Source organism: Nelumbo lutea, chromosome 3, assembly GCF_056320005.1.
Source record: "Nelumbo lutea isolate HS-2025 chromosome 3, American lotus-T2T, whole genome shotgun sequence".
In the NCBI taxonomy this organism is placed as follows: Eukaryota; Viridiplantae; Streptophyta; class Magnoliopsida; order Proteales; family Nelumbonaceae; genus Nelumbo; species Nelumbo lutea.
Genome location: NC_142686.1, coordinates 34,119,049 through 34,135,217, shown reverse-complemented (window position 1 = coordinate 34,135,217; position 16,169 = coordinate 34,119,049). Strand labels below are relative to the sequence as shown.

The following is a 16,169-nucleotide window of genomic DNA, read 5'->3' as shown; positions in this document are numbered from 1 at the left end:
TATTTTTCAAATTTGCCCTTATATCAATCGCTCAAATGTAAAGATTCAACTTAAAATTCTCTATTTTTTTATTGTTTATAAAGCTTGTATCGTTTTTCTGTATAAGTCATTCCTAACAAAATTGATGGTCCTTAGCCTACGCTCAAATAAGTTCAATGGTGGCATACCGCTTGAAATTTGTCATCTCAGTGATCTTCAAATCATGGACCTTTCCCATAACAAGTTGTCAGGATCCATACCTCAGTGTTTTAACAACTTCAGTGCCATGGCTTCTGATCAAAAGTCAAGTGGCTATATTGGTTATGTAAGCAGTTTTCTGAACTTCACAGAAACAGCATCGTTGGTGATGAAAGGAATGGAACTTTATTATAGTAAAACCCTCACCCTTGTAACAAGCATGGACCTCTCAGACAACAGTTTATCTGGTGTGATCCCTGAAGATTTGACAAGACTTTTAGGGTTAAGGTCCCTCAATCTTTCACTAAACCATTTGGTTGGAAGGATCCCACAGAAGATTGGTGAAATGGAATTTTTGGAATCCCTCGACTTTTCATCAAACCAACTTTCTGGTGTTATTCCTCAGAGCTTGTCCAATTTGACCTTCTTGAATCACTTGAACTTGTCAAATAATAATTTGTCAGGAAGAATTCCATCTGGCACACAAATTCAAGGTTTTACTGCATCCAGTTTTCTTGGTAACAAAGGACTCTGTGGATCTCCACTCACAAAAGGCTGCACTGGAGATGATATGTTCAAAATTCCAACGGGTGGTGGTGGAGCTGAAGGAGATAAAGATGTCAATGGAGTAGGAGTGGCTGCAGATACTTTTTTCATTGCCATGGTTTTGGGGTTTGTGATGGGTTTTTGGGGAATCTTCGGTCCTATTTTATTCATCAAGTCATTGAGGTTTACATTCTTCCGATTCTTGGATAGAGTGAAACAAAATATTCATGGTGGTATGATCAGATGATGATGAAATCATAAATTGTAAAATTCTGCAACAAACCAATATTTGTTTTCTTTTTTGTATTTGGATCCTTAGTTTCTGTATTGTTTCGAAGCTCATGTAACTTCTCCATAAATAATGTGATAAGCAGAAGTTTTTTTTTTTTTGTTTGAAGATAAATAAAGAAAAAAAATTTGTTACTGAAAATGGTTTACACATCTCATAGGTGACAAGAGGTCGAGGTCACCCGACCCCCAAGAAACAAATCAAACAAAACAGAACAGACTTAATCAAAATACATCCAAAAAAAAAAAAAAACAACCCAGAACTAAGCATTCAAAAAGTCTGCCCCAAAATATTCTTTCTTAAGTCCTTGAAAATCTGGCATGATTAAAACCCGGCCAACCTATTACTGAAGAACTGATTCGAGCCACCACCTCTTCCCAACTTTTTTCCATGTTCTCAAAAATTCTTTTATTTCTTTCCTTCCAAACTTCCCAGCACACCGCAAAAGGAATACAATTCCACAGAATCTTGACCTTGGTACCACCCTGAACTCTTGGCCAACATCCAAAGATTTCAGGCTGATCTGAAATTGACCACCGATCCCTCTTAAACAGATTGAAAAAATAGGACCATATTGAGGAGATGAAGCTGCAACTATAGAACAAATGCGATATCAGAGCCATTAATTACCAGTGTAGATTATGCTTTCAAAAAAAATCAGTGTAGATTATTATATCAGAGCCATTACCATGAAGTCATCATCTCCCTCTGTTATTCATTCTACAAATAATGCATCTTATCTCATTTTATTATTCCTTCTACAAATAATGCTTCTCATCTCCCTCTATTCCATCTTCTTCGCTGTTTCAGTGTTTCTACTGGTCACTTTAAAATTTACTCTCTCAAAAAAAAAAAAAAAAAATGAAAGAACTTTATTAATGATGATGAAAAAGGGGGCATAAGACCTGACCCTCAAGACTATATAAGGAGCAAAAGCCATATAAACCAATGTTTTTGAATTACCGTTGACTCGGACAGTTGAACCATTTGGTTCGAAAATTGTTCAGGTAATCGGTTTGTTTTACCCAAAATCCAGTTTTTGGTCAAAACCGTTAAAAAGGTCAACAATTCATTGATCCGGGTGATCAAACCGTTGATCCGATCAACGGTTTTGACTATTTTTTTTTAATTATTTTGTTTATTTTTAAATTTATTTGTCAGAATGAATCATCCGTTCTAACCGGATGGTCAAACCACCGACCCAGAAACCGGTAGTCAAATCCAAGTTATTTTTTAAAACATTGCTACAAACAAATAATAAAAACAAAACAAAATCAATAATTATAGGGATGATATCCATTGTTTGTCTTTTATGATATCCAAACTAGTTCTAATGGAGTTGTTTTCTAGACCTTCTTAGATTTAAGATTATTTTTGTTTTTCATGTTTCCCATCTTCACCCAGTCTTGATTTGGATCATTTTTTTCCCTGGATGTACGACTTTCAATTGGATTCTCACTATATATTGTGGTTGATTTCCCTCGTAGATGTGGCTACATATCTATCCATTGTATATATCACTTTGGAGCCTCTTTCTACTTTGTAATGACGAGAGCTACTAATTTGATCTTGCATTCGTTTACCAACTCTAATCACCAGATCATCCTAACAGAATTCCATCAAGGTGGATTTCTTAATTTTGAATAGGGTTTGTCCTCAATGAGAATAACTAGGCCACAATTATCTCATAACTTCCTTTACATAAGAGTTCAGGTCTGTGCCCCACAACGTCCCACAGTATATCCCCACCATGTATTAGGACATCTTCCAAATGATGACATCATCGATTCTGATATTATCATCGGGAGATATTCCCAATGCACGGTGGGGATGTGCTGTGAAACGTTTTCGGGTGCCTCTTGTGAGGCACAGATGTGAACTCTTTACCATAAAGAATCATCTTTTTCCATGTTTTGATCTTCCTGTCCCTTTTTTGGCTTTATGTTGTCATTTCTTTGAACATCTTTAGACTTTGACAATGCATGAGATCAATCTTTAGAGTTTAACTACCTTCCCTAGGAATAGTAGTATCCTCACTCCGATGGACCTCAAATACGCCATTCCTATAGGTCGTGCTAGGCATTATTTTTATACCATAGGATGTTCTTGAGCAATGAGCACCAACCTGATTGTTGATTTCCCCTTGATTCTCAGAAAAATCTTTGTGAATATTTTTACCTATCTCAACTTATGCAATAATAGTTTTAGGCACCATCACAAGAGTAGTCTTCTTAGCAACGACATTCTAGATTTCACCTTGACTCTAAGAAGAATCTTAATAAACATCATTACTTGTCTAATTATGCGCAATAACAATCTTAGGTGCCAACACTGGAGTAGCCTTTTTAGAAACATTATTATGAATACGTAAGCTTTCACCGTTGTCATTAGGTTCAACTAAGGTTTTCAAAATTGAACCGGATAATGAATTGGTCAAGGGTTTGATTCCAGGGTCAAACAGTCTGACCGTTCGAATCGAATAGATAATCCGTTCTAACAAAAAATTAAAAATAAAAAGTGGCCGAAACCGTTAAATGATTTGAAAGATTTGACTGCCCGAGTCAGCGGTTTATTGACTAAATCAATAGTTTTTTGGCGAAATAATGATTTTGGGGTAAAACAGAACCAGTCACCTGACCGGTTGCCAGTTTTTCCAGTCTGATCGTCTAGTCCAATCCGATTTTGAAAACCATGGGTTTAACAATGGGGGCATATTGCTCAATCATTGCCTTGCCTTTACAATTTTTTGCACCTTCATACATCTAAACTTGTATTTGTAGTCATAATTGGCCGAATAACCAACTTTATAGCAGTTATCACAATAGGGAACTAAGTTTTCATAAACAAGTTGTTGCCAAAACCCTTCTTAAACTGGTCCACGTCCAAACTATACTAGGGTGTGGTATTGCTTGAAATGGTCAAGTTTAATACAAACTCATTTTACAGGTCCGGTAGCCAAAGCAATAGATCAGAACAAAATAAAGTTTCAACAAAAAATTAATGGAAAGGAAGGGGATTGAACAATCAATCGATCCCATCCTGGCTCGAATACCAGAACCCACTTGAACAACTAAAAATATGTAAACCAATTTCAGTGACATTTGTAAACATCACCGAAAATCGTCGAATATGCAACGTTTCTTGATTTTTGTAATGATTGTATCCAAGTAATTTCAAAATATATCACAATATAAATACAAATATGTATGGTACAAATACATATAAAATTATACAAAATATAAGGATTTGCATTCTATATATTTGTATTTCTTGGATTTTATTCTCACTATGGGTTTGATTGGTCAATTAAATGAGAAATTGCACTTGTACATTTGTTTTAAAAAACTTTTCTCTTACTAAAATCAGTTTTGAACTTGTCCCGCATTGGAAAATTACAAATTTTGTTTTGAGTTTTTAATAGAAGCTGATTTACACTACTTGGAAATAGAAGAGGAGAGTATGGAGGATTGGTATTGCGCAATGCACGCGCATGGGTATGCGTGGTGCAATGACGTGCACTTTGCTCGCACTTCAAAATCTGGATCTCCTACCCACAAGAACTCTTCCCATGCTTATTGCACTTCAGAGTCTCAATTCGCGGCTTTAGTTTTAGTGTGATACTGACCATTGATGTGATCAATGGTCACGATTCAATCAGGTGTGATCAAGAAGCACAATTCAAAGTTAACAATCATTAACTGTTCAAGGTGCCTTTCTCTGAACCAACACTTTCCTTTTCTTCATAACTCTTTAGAAATTATTTAAGGAGCATCAATCAGACATCTCATACACAATTTCGAAATTCTATCTCTCTCTCTCTCTCTTTCTTTCTCTGTGTGGTCTGCTATCATCTCATAGAAGGTTTTTCAGAGACTACTTTGTTGGTTGCAGATTCTCGCTCAAGGTTTTGTTGTATCTTGGGAACAGATTTGCTTTAACCCAACAACAAATTCAGTAAAAACTGAGTGAGGGCAAATAACGTTCTAAAGACAGTGTCTTCAGACACACCTCAGAGCTTCTCTTCTAAGTTTCAGTAACCCCATTTCCCAATAGTATTTATACTCCATCCAAACTGAGTCTTAAGCTTAGAGTGCAAATACATACAAATATATGTACAAATATATATACAAATATATGTACAAATATATGCACAAATATATTTATACTCCACCAAAATTGTACATATTTGTATTTGTACAAATACATATAAATACAAACATATACAGTACAAATATATACAAAACAAAAGATTTTGCATTCTATAATATAAATTTGCATCTGTCCAAACTGAGCCTTAAAATAGGATAAAGGTTGGTATCACGTTCTGCCCTTCTTCCAGCCTTCCGCAATGAATACAAGTAATATTACTCTCGGGATGTGAAGTTTTGTCATAAAAACCAAACCATTACGTCTACGTAATGACGACTCCATGATCGACAATGCAAGTTGCTGTATGACCTCACTCAGCATTACGAACGAGTATGACGACGACCTTATTTAATTTATGTCAATATAAATCATATGAAACGAACAGTGATTTCACACACTACCATTTGCCTATAAAATATAATAGTATCATTTATTAAATTTTTTACCAGGTCAATGTTCTTGGGAACCAGGTAATATTTTTAAGTAATGATTCGATTCTTCTCGTGGTCAATCGTGTCCTGTCCACACTAGCTAGGGGGCGTCAACGATGGGCAGAGAAACATAATTAGTTATTAGTCTTGTCATTTCATACCTATCGAAGAAGCTGGGGTTCCAATAGTGGCCCAAAGATTTTTTTTTCCTAATTATAGAAGTATTTATTATTTTTTAATTTTTTATTGTAAATTGCTGAAATTCGCTTTGGTAATTGAAATCACCTCCCATCAACTAGATTAATTTATTAGAATCTTCTAAGAAAGGGTATGAAAATATTCAAAATATCCAAGAAGTTACTTTTGACCAAAATGTTTATTTTTTCAAATTTTAGCTTCATATAAATTGTTAGGCGAAACTCTTTTTATCTCTTTTTTAAAATTGAATTATTTTTCAAATTTGTCCTTAGTATTAATCGCTCAAATGTAAAGATTCAACTTAAAATTCTCTATTTTTTATTGTTTATAAAGCTTGTATTGTTTTTCTGTATATACCAGTCCCAATAGTTGTATCTACTTACAACTATTTTATTCAGGGGAGATGATTGCAAAGGTTTCAACAATATACCCTAACTTTGACTTATTTTCAGTTTTTGGACAAAATATCGTTGAACCCTTGTCTCATGGGTCTAGTTCATGCTTTTTCTTTTTTTTTTTTTTTATTATTACAAAAGGTCTAAGTCATGCTCACAATAGACGGGAAGAAAGAAAGCAAGATGAACTCATGGTTTGGTCTAAAGGAAAAGGAAATCATACAGAAACGAGAAAATTTGGTCTATAAAAGATGAAATCATGGTTTCATTATCTGATACCAATTACCTCTGAGGAGCATTAAGTTAACCACAGCTCTCGCAAACTGTTGAATTGAATTCCTGGCTGCAACTATATATCAAGCAGTTGTTGCCTGCATGTTTAACAAATCAGCATGGGCGGATCATCAGAGGCTGTGTTTCTCTTGTTTTCGTTGCTCTCCATGGCAGCCATCAACGGGACTTTCAGCACTGCCAACTTGGTTTGCAGCACCACAGAGAGAAAAGCTCTTCTTAACCTGAAAAAGGGTTTCAAAGATCCTTCAAATTGGCTCTCCTCTTGGGATTTAAACAACAGAGAAGATTGTTGTAGATGGAAAGGAGTAGGCTGTGACAACAGAACTGGGCATGTTGTTCAGCTCAAGCTTCGAGGCTCAATCCTAATAAGGTCACTGAGTGGTGAGATAAACCATCATTTGCTAGAGCTGAAACACTTGAGGTATTTGGATCTTAGTGGTAACGAATTTGAAGGAAATCAAATTCCAGATTTCCTTGGTTCACTCCAGAAATTGAGATACCTTAACCTCTCCAACTCGGGTTTTGGCGGTGTGATTCCTCCTCAGCTTGGAAACCTTACTAGCTTGCGTTATCTCGATCTCAGATTCTGTAATGCATTAAATGCTGACAATCTTCACTGGGTTTCTCGTCTTTCCAGTCTTCGATACCTTGACATGAACTCTGTGGATCTTCGTCTGGCACACGATTGGTTACAGGTAATAAATATGCTTCCTCACTTATCCCAACTAGATCTGTCCTCCTGTCAACTCTCCAACATTCCTCCACTCTCCATTGTTAATTTTACTTCTCTCGTCGTCCTCGATCTTTCCTGGAATAAATTTGGTTCCACCATACCAGATTGGCTATATGACTTGACTAGTCTCGAACATCTCATCCTTGACTTCAATAAATTTCAGGGTACACTTTCACCCAGAATTGGTAACCTCACTTCACTCACAGAGGTGAGTATTTATGACAATAGCCTTAAAGGCAGCATCCCAAGTACGGTGGCAAATCTTTGTAACTTACGAACTCTGATATTGTCCCTGAATAGATTCAGCGGGGAAATATTTAGGTTTCTGGGAAATTCATCTGGATGCATGTCGAACAGTCTAGAGTCACTACGCCTGGAGTGGAATCAATTGAATGAAACTATTCCAAAAAGCATTGGAAACCTTTCAAGGTTAGAACTCTTAGACATCTCTGGGAATCCCCTCCAGGGTATTGTCTCAGAAAATCATTTTGCCAGACTCATCAGATTAAAAACTTTGAAAGCATCTTCAGTGCCGTTGTCATTGAATGTGAGCACCAGTTGGGTTCCACCTTTCCAACTCTTCAACATAGAGGTTGGATCTTGGAAACTAGGGCCCCAGTTCCCTGCATGGCTTCAAACACAGAAGGATTTCAGTAGGTTAAACTTGTCCGATACAGGAATTTCAGATACCATTCCAAATTGGTTTTGGAAATTGTCTTCTCAGATATTCTTTGTAGACCTGTCTCACAACCAAATCCATGGTAGCTTTAGAGGATTGTCGAGAATACAAGCTGATAGTGCAGCAATATATTTAGGCCACAATCGCTTTACTGGACTACTACCCCGTTTCACTTCTGGTGTAGTTGAACTCGACCTTTCCAACAACTTGTTTTCTGGGTCTATCACCCATTTCCTTTGTAATCAGTTCAGTGAACCAAATTTACTGGAATATCTTGATCTCTCAAACAATCTTCTGTCAGGAGAGATTCCAGATTGTTGGATGAACTGGCAATCGCTGAATGTGCTGAATCTGGGGTATAACAACCTAAGTGGGAACCTTCCAAAATCCCTTGGTTCTCTAACCGAGCTCCAGTCATTGCACTTGCGTAACAATGGGTTGATTGGAGAGTTACCTTCATCACTGCAGAATTGCACAGAACTGTTGTTTATCAACATTGGCCAGAATGAATTCTTTGGAAGGATACCAGTGTGGATAGGACAAAGCCTACCAAAATTGATGGTCCTTAGCCTACGCTCAAACAAGTTCAATGGTAGCATACCGCTTGAAATTTGCCATCTCAGTGATCTTCAAATCATGGACCTTTCGCATAACAAGTTGTCAGGATCCATACCTCAGTGTTTTAACAACTTCAGTGCCATGGCTTCTGATCAAAAGTCAAGTGGCTATATTGGTTATGTAAGCAGTTTTCTGGACTTCATAGAAACAGCATCGTTGGTGATGAAAGGAATGGAACTTTATTATAGTAAAACCCTCACCCTTGTAACAAGCATGGACCTCTCAGACAACAGTTTATCTGGTGTGATCCCTGAAGATTTGACAAGACTTTTAGGGTTAAGGTCCCTCAATCTTTCACTAAACCATTTGGTTGGAAGGATCCCACAGAAGATTGGTGAAATGGAATTTTTGGAATCCCTCGACTTTTCATCAAACCAACTTTCTGGTGTTATTCCTCAGAGCTTGTCCAATTTGACCTTCTTGAGTCACTTGAACTTGTCAAATAATAATTTGTCAGGAAGAATTCCATCTGGCACACAAATTCAAGGTTTTACTGCATCCAGTTTTCTTGGTAACAAAGGACTCTGTGGATCTCCACTCACAAAAGGCTGCACTGGAGATGATATGTCCCAAATTCCAACGGGTGGTGGTGGAGCTGAAGGAGATAAAGATGACAATGGAGTAGGAGTGGCTGCAGATACTTTTTTCATTGCCATGGTTTTGGGGTTTGTGATGGGTTTTTGGGGAGTCTTCGGTCCTATTTTATTCATCAAGTCATTGAGGTTTACATTCTTCCGATTCTTGGATAGAGTGAAACAAAATATTCATGGTGGTATGATCAGATGATGATGAAATCATAAATTGTAAAATTCTGCAACAAACCAATATTTGTTTTCTTTTTTGTATTTGGATCCTTAGTTTCTGTATTGTTTCGAAGCTCATGTAACTTCTCCATAAATAATGTGATAAGCAAAAGTTTTTTTTTTTTTTTTGAAGATAAATAAAGAAAAAATTTTGTTACTGAAAATGGTTTACACATCTCATTGGTGACAAGAGGTCGAGGTCACCCGACCCCCAAGAAACAAATCAAACAAAACAGAACAGACTTGATAAAAATACATCCAAAAAAAAAAAAAAAACCCAGAACTAAGCATTCAAAAAGTCTGCCCCAAAATATTCTTTCTTTAGTCCTTGAAAATCTGGCATGATTAAAACCCGGCCAACCTATTACTGAAGAACTGATTCGAGCCACCACCTCTTCCCAACTTTTTTCCATGTTCTCAAAAATTCTTTTATTTCTTTCCTTCCAAACTTCCCAGCAAACCGCAAAAGGAATACAATTCCACAGAATCTTGACCTTGGAACCACCCTGAACTCTTGGCCAACATCCAAAGATTTCAGGCTGATCTGAAATTGACCACCGATCCCTCTTAAACAGATTGAAAAAATAGGACCATATTGAGGAGATGAAGCTGCAACTATAGAACAAATGCGATATCAGAGCCATTAATTACCAGTGTAGATTATGCTTTCAAAAAAAATCAGTGTAGATTATTATATCAGAGCCATTACCATGAAGTCATCATCTCCCTCTGTTATTCATTCTACAAATAATGCATCTTATCTCATTTTATTATTCCTTCTACAAATAATGCTTCTCATCTCCCTCTATTCCATCTTCTTCGCTGTTTCAGTGTTTCTACTGGTCACTTTAAAATTTACTCTCTCAAAAAAAAAAAAAAAAAAAAGTGAAAGAACTTTATTAATGATGATGAAAATGGGGGCATAAGACATGACCCTCAAGACTATATAAGGAGCAAAAGCCCTATAAACCAATGTTTTTGAATTACCGTTGACTCGGACAGTTGAACCGTTTGGCTAGAAAATCGTTTAGGCAATCGGTTTGTTTTACCCAAAATCTGGTTTTTGGTCAAAACTGTTAAAAAGGTCAACAACCCATTGATCCGGGTGATCGAACCGTTGATCCGATCAACGGTTTTGACCATTTTTTTATTTTTAATTATTTTGTTTATTTTTAAATTTATTTGTCAGAATGAACCATCCATTCGAACCGGATGGTCAAACCATCGACCCTGAAACTGGTAGTCAAATCCAAGTTATTTTTTAAAACATTGCTACAAACAAACAAAAATATAAAAACAAAACAAAATCAATAATTATAGGGATGTTATCCTTTGTTTGTCTTTTATGATATCCAAACTAGTTCTAATGGAGTTGCTTTCTAGACCTTAGATTTAAGATTATTTTTGTTTTTTATGTTTCCCATCTTCACCCAGTCTTGATTTGGATCATTTTTTTCCCTGGATGTATGACTTTTAATTGGATTCTCACTATATATTGTGGTTGATTTCCCTCGTAGATGTGGCTACATATCTATCCATTGTATATATCACTTTGGAGCCTCTTTCTACTTTGTAATGACGAGAGCTACTAATTTGATCTTGCATTCTTTTACTCTTTTACCAACTCTAATCACCAGATCATCCTAACAGAATTCCATCAAGGTGGATTTCTTGATTTTGAGTAGGGTTTGTCCTCAATGAGAATAACTAGGCCACAATTATCTCATAACTTCCTTTACATAAGAGTTCAGGTCTGCGCCCCACAACGTCCCACAGCATATCCCCACCATGTATTAGGACATCTTCCAAATGATGACATCACCGATTCTGGTATTATCATCGAGAGATATTCCCAATGCATAGTGGGGATGTGCTGTGAAACGTTGTCGGGTGCCCCTTGTGAGGCACAGATGTGATCTCTTTACCATAAAGAATCATCTTTTTCCATGTTTTGATCTTCCTGTCCCTTTTTTGACATTATGTAGTCATTTCTTTGAACATCTTTAGACTTTGACAATGCATCAGATCAATCTTTAGAGTTTAACCACTTTCCCTAGGAATAGTAGTATCCTCAGTCGGATCGGCCTCAAATACGCCATTCCTATAGATCGTGCTAGGCATTATTTTTATACCATAGGATGTTCTTGAGCAATGAGCACCAACCTAACTGTGGATTTCCCCTTGATTCTCAGAAGAATCTTTGTGAATATTTTTACCTATCTCATCTTATGCAATAATAGTTTTAGGCACCATCACAAGAGTAGTCTTCTTAGCGACGACATTTTAGATTTCACCTTGACTCTAAGAAGAATCTTTATAAACATCATTACTTGTCTAATTGTGCGCAATAACAATCTTAGGTGCCAACACAGGAATAGCCTTTTTAGAAACATTATTATGAATACCTAAGCTTTCACTGTTGTCATTAGGTTCAACTAAGGTTTTCAAAATTGAACCGGACAATGAATCGGTCAAGGGTCTGATTCCTGGGTCAAACAATCTGACCATTCGAATCGAATAGATAATCCGTTCTAACAAAAAATTAAAAATAAAAAATGGCCAAAACCGTTAAACGATTTGAATGATTTGACTGCCTGAGTCAACGGTTTATTGACTAAATCATTGGTTTTTTGGCAAAATAATGATTTTGGGGTAAAACAAAACTAGTCACCTGACCGGTTCCCAGTTTTTCCGGTCTGATCATCCAGTCCAATCCGATTTTGAAAGCCATGGGTTTAACAATGGGGGCATATTGCTCAATCAGTGCCTTGCCTTTACCATTTTTTGCACCTTAATTGGTCGAATAACCAACTTTATAGCAGTAATCACAATAGGGAGCTAAGTTTTCATAAACAAGTTGTTGCCAAAACCCTTCTTAAACCAGTCAATGTCCAAACTATACTAGGGTGTGGTATTGTTTGAAAAGGTCAAGTTCAATACAAACTCATTTTACAGGTCCGATAACCAAAGCAATAGATCAGAACAAAATAAAGTTTCAACAAAAAAGGAATGGAAAGGAAGGGGAAAGGGATTCTTATCAAAACAATCGATCGATCCCATCCTCGCTCGAATACTGGAACCCACTTGAACAACTAAAAATATGTAAACCAATTTCAGTGACATTTGGAAACATCACCGAAAATCGTCCAATTTGCAACGTTTCTTGATTTTTGTAATGATTGTATCCAAGTACTTTCAAAATATATCACAATATAAATACAAATATGTATGGTACAAATACATATAAAATGAAAAAAAAATATAAGGATTTGCACTCTATATATTTGTATTTCTTGGATTTTATTCTCACTATGGGTTTGATTGGTCAATTACATGAGAAATTGCACTTGTACATTTGTTTTAAAAAACTTCTCTCTTACTAAAATCAGTTTTGAACTTGTCCCACATTGGAAAATTACAAATTTTGTTTTCAGTTTTTAATAGGAGCTGATTTACACTATTTAGAAATAGAAGAGGAGAGTATGGAGGATTGCAATCGCGCAATGCACGCGCATGGCTATGCGTGGCGCAATGACGCGCACTTTGCTTGCACTTCAAAGTTTGGATCTCTTACCCACAAGAACTCTTCCCCTGCTTATCGCACTTTGGAATCTCAATTCGCAACTTTAGTTTTAATATGATGCTGACTATTGATGTGGTCAACCGTCACAATTCAATCAGACATCTCATACACAACTTCGAAATTCTCTCTCTCTCTCTCTCTCTCTCTCTCTCTCTCTCTCTCTCTCTCTCTCTCTCTCTGTGTGTGCAATCTGCTATAATCTCATAGAAGGTTTTTTAGAGACTATTTTGCTGATTGCAGATTCTCGCTCAAGGTTTTGTTGTATCTCGAGAACGGATTTACTTGTAACCCAACAACAAATTTAGTAAAACCTGAATAGGGACAAATAAAGTTCTAAAGACAATGTCTTCAGACACACCTCAGAGCTTCTCCAAGTTTCAGTAACCTCATTTTCCAATAATATTTATATTCCATCCAAACCGAGTCTTAAGCTTAGAGTGCAAATACATACAAATATATGTACAAATATATTTATACTCCACCGAAATATTATATATTTGTATTTGTACAAATACATATAAATACAAACATATACGGTAAAAATATATACAAAACAAAAGATTTTGCATTCTATAATACAAAATTGTATCTGTCCAAACTCAGCCTTAAAATAGGATAAAGGTTGATATGACGTTCTGCTCTTCTTCCAGCCTTCCGCAATGAATACACGTAATATTACTCTCGGATGTGAAGTTTTGTCATAAAAAACAAACCACGACGTCTATGACGACTCCATATGCGGACGAGTATGGCGACGACCCGTGTAGCTAGTGATAGTGAATTAAAAGCTCCTCAGGAATTTTCTTTCAAAATTCAAATATGGTAGGCCGGTGGGATTGTTCAGTTGTTATCATAAGGATTAAAGTCTTTTCTCTTGCCCAAATGCAAGATGTTATGTATTTTATAAAGTTCTAACTATTATATTAAAATAGGTAATTTTTTTTTTTTTGGCTTCATTTGCCTTTCAGTAAGTTATTTATCTAAGTAAATTCAATTATTTGGTTAAGTTTTTTTTTTTTTGAAATATTTAACTGAGTAAGTGTTTTTATCCATATTCTTTTATTTATCAGATAAATAAATTAATCTAATGACTATTTTAATCATAAAAATCCATTATTAAAAACGTCAAAAGAACTTTATTTTCTTCTTTATGTAACCTTAAGCCACGGAAGATTCATTGGTTTTCATAAATTTCTTTCACTCCACGTACGCCAAGCCCCAAGTGGTATTATTATTATTATTTTAGGGTCATTTATTCCTTATAATTTCACATAATTTTTAATTATTAAGACCTGCCCTATATTTTCATAGTACTAAGAACCCTCCCCCCATTATTTTGCAACCGTACCGTATCACAGAAATGTAAGATGACATTTTTGGCCCTAATGTTCATTCATCCAAGCTTTACCTCAATTATATGGGCTTTGCAATATGAAATATATTTGGCCATTATGAATGATGTTTGGTCTACTATATTATGATGTTTTTTACCATAATTATTAGAAGAAAAGAAATAACTAATATATCAATTTGAAATAATAGACAATGGAAAGTATAACAGACATTAAGAAATATTTTTCTATTAATGTTTATTTTACTTTTATTTCTGTTTTCATCCTTTATTTTTACTTTAATTTTTATTTTTATTTTTCCTCCTTATGTTGTTTGGTTTACATAATAAAATTAATTATGCAGGCCAAGGCAAGGTTTTATTTCTAAAAGGGTGATATAAGACTTTTTATGGGTATTTTGGGAATAAAAACCATTCCCAAATAGATATATAGAGAGTTCTCAATGGAAGATGCATTAAGTAAAGTGGTTACAAATCCTAGCTCATTGTGCACGTAACGGTGGATTCAAGTCGAGCCAAATACTTGGTTGTTCGAGCTCGATTTGCTGAAATTGTGTTAGGCTCAAGCTCGACCTGAGCAAAATACTTGGTTATTTGAAGTCAGCTTGCTAAAATTGTGTTGGGCTCGAGCTCGATCTTGATTCAAGCTAGAGACTTGAGCTCAATCTAGGTTTGGTTCAAAGCACGCAAGTTCGAGCTCGAGCTCGATTCAAGGTAGAGACTTGAGCTCAAGCTCTGCTCGGTTCAAAGCTCACAACTTTGAGCTCGACTCGAGCTCGACTGCAAGCCAAGTTTTTTTTCCAAAAAATAAAAAGTGTACATATAAAAATATTTTTTATTTTATATACGAAAAATTAAGAATTATAAAATTTATTTATTATTATACAATAAAAAATAAAAATATACATATAAAAAAATGTTTTTATTTTACATACAAAAAATAAGAATTATAAAAATTATTTACTATTATACATAAAAAATAAAATATTATTATATATAATAAAAATTATTTATTTTATATGTATGCATGTATGTGTGTGTATATAATAATAAATTATTTATTTATTATACTAGGCTCGATTAGACTCACGAGCCTCACGAGCTAAATTTCACCAGGCTTGAGCTTGACTCAATTATCAAACAAGCCTATATATCAGGTTCGAGCTCAATTTGAAACTCGTTTTAAACTATGTCGAGCCGCACTTGTCACAAGCTAAGATCAAATAGCTTGTGAGAAGCTTGGCTCGTGGCCATCCTAATACACATCATTATGAATTACTAAAACATCCCTATAATTTGCAACCGCTTTACTAATATATATATATATATATATAGGGATGGTTATGTTACTTCTTAAAACAAATAGAAAATATGAAAGGGCATGAGCCTAGAGTTTTATTTTAAAAATACCCTTAACGAGTTTGGAAACATTTGGAATTATAATGGAGAATTCCTATTTGCTCGGGCTAAAAGATTAGTAGCTACATCAGCCATTGAAACGGAAGCTTGGGCTTTGTTTGATAGTATCCAATTTGCGTTGCAGGAAATCCACTTTGAGAGAGAAGCCTTACAAGTCATACAAGCTCCCTCGGAGGAACACTATACACATCTATGGTGAATCCACCATTAATTATTGATCATTGCAAAGCTCTACTGACGCGATTTCCTCAGGTTCTAATATATACAAAAGAAAATGGAAAAATGACAGTTCAGCCCAAGGTCAAACAGTCCTCTAGAAATCTTGGCTCCATCTAGAGGTGGACTGCATCCTGGCCGTGGACTGATGCCAAATCGTCGGATAGGACGCGGTTGGACTACAAGAAGACTATGTGGAGGTTGCTGTCATTTCAGATTTCCGAGGGGAGTGTATAGGGTATCAAAGTGAGTAGGAAATCTCGTTTGATGAAAGTGATAATACCCAAA

The 16,169-nt window shown here is 35.6% G+C and overlaps 1 protein-coding gene across 1 annotated transcript; it reads left to right on the top strand.

Annotated features, from left to right (window-relative positions):
* The first annotated feature begins 265 nt into the window (after positions 1–265).
* LOC148864155 (receptor-like protein EIX2) lies at positions 266–9,316 on the top strand. The gene is made up of 2 exons (XM_088976301.1): positions 266–906; positions 6,577–9,316. Exons 1-2 carry the CDS (start codon positions 266–268, stop codon positions 9,293–9,295), a joined length of 3,360 nt encoding a protein of 1,119 aa, XP_088832427.1. The 3' UTR covers positions 9,296–9,316.
* Positions 9,317–16,169: the final 6,853 nt, after the last annotated feature.

Bases quoted from the DNA above. Each gene is read 5' to 3' on its own strand.
- LOC148864155 (XM_088976301.1), top strand. From the start codon at position 266: ATGGCTTCTGATCAAAAGTCAAGTGGCTATATTGGTTATGTAAGCAGT. The intron at 907-6,576 runs GTTTACATTCTT...TTAACAAATCAG, and splicing joins TTATTCATCAAGTCATTGAG to CATGGGCGGATCATCAGAGG.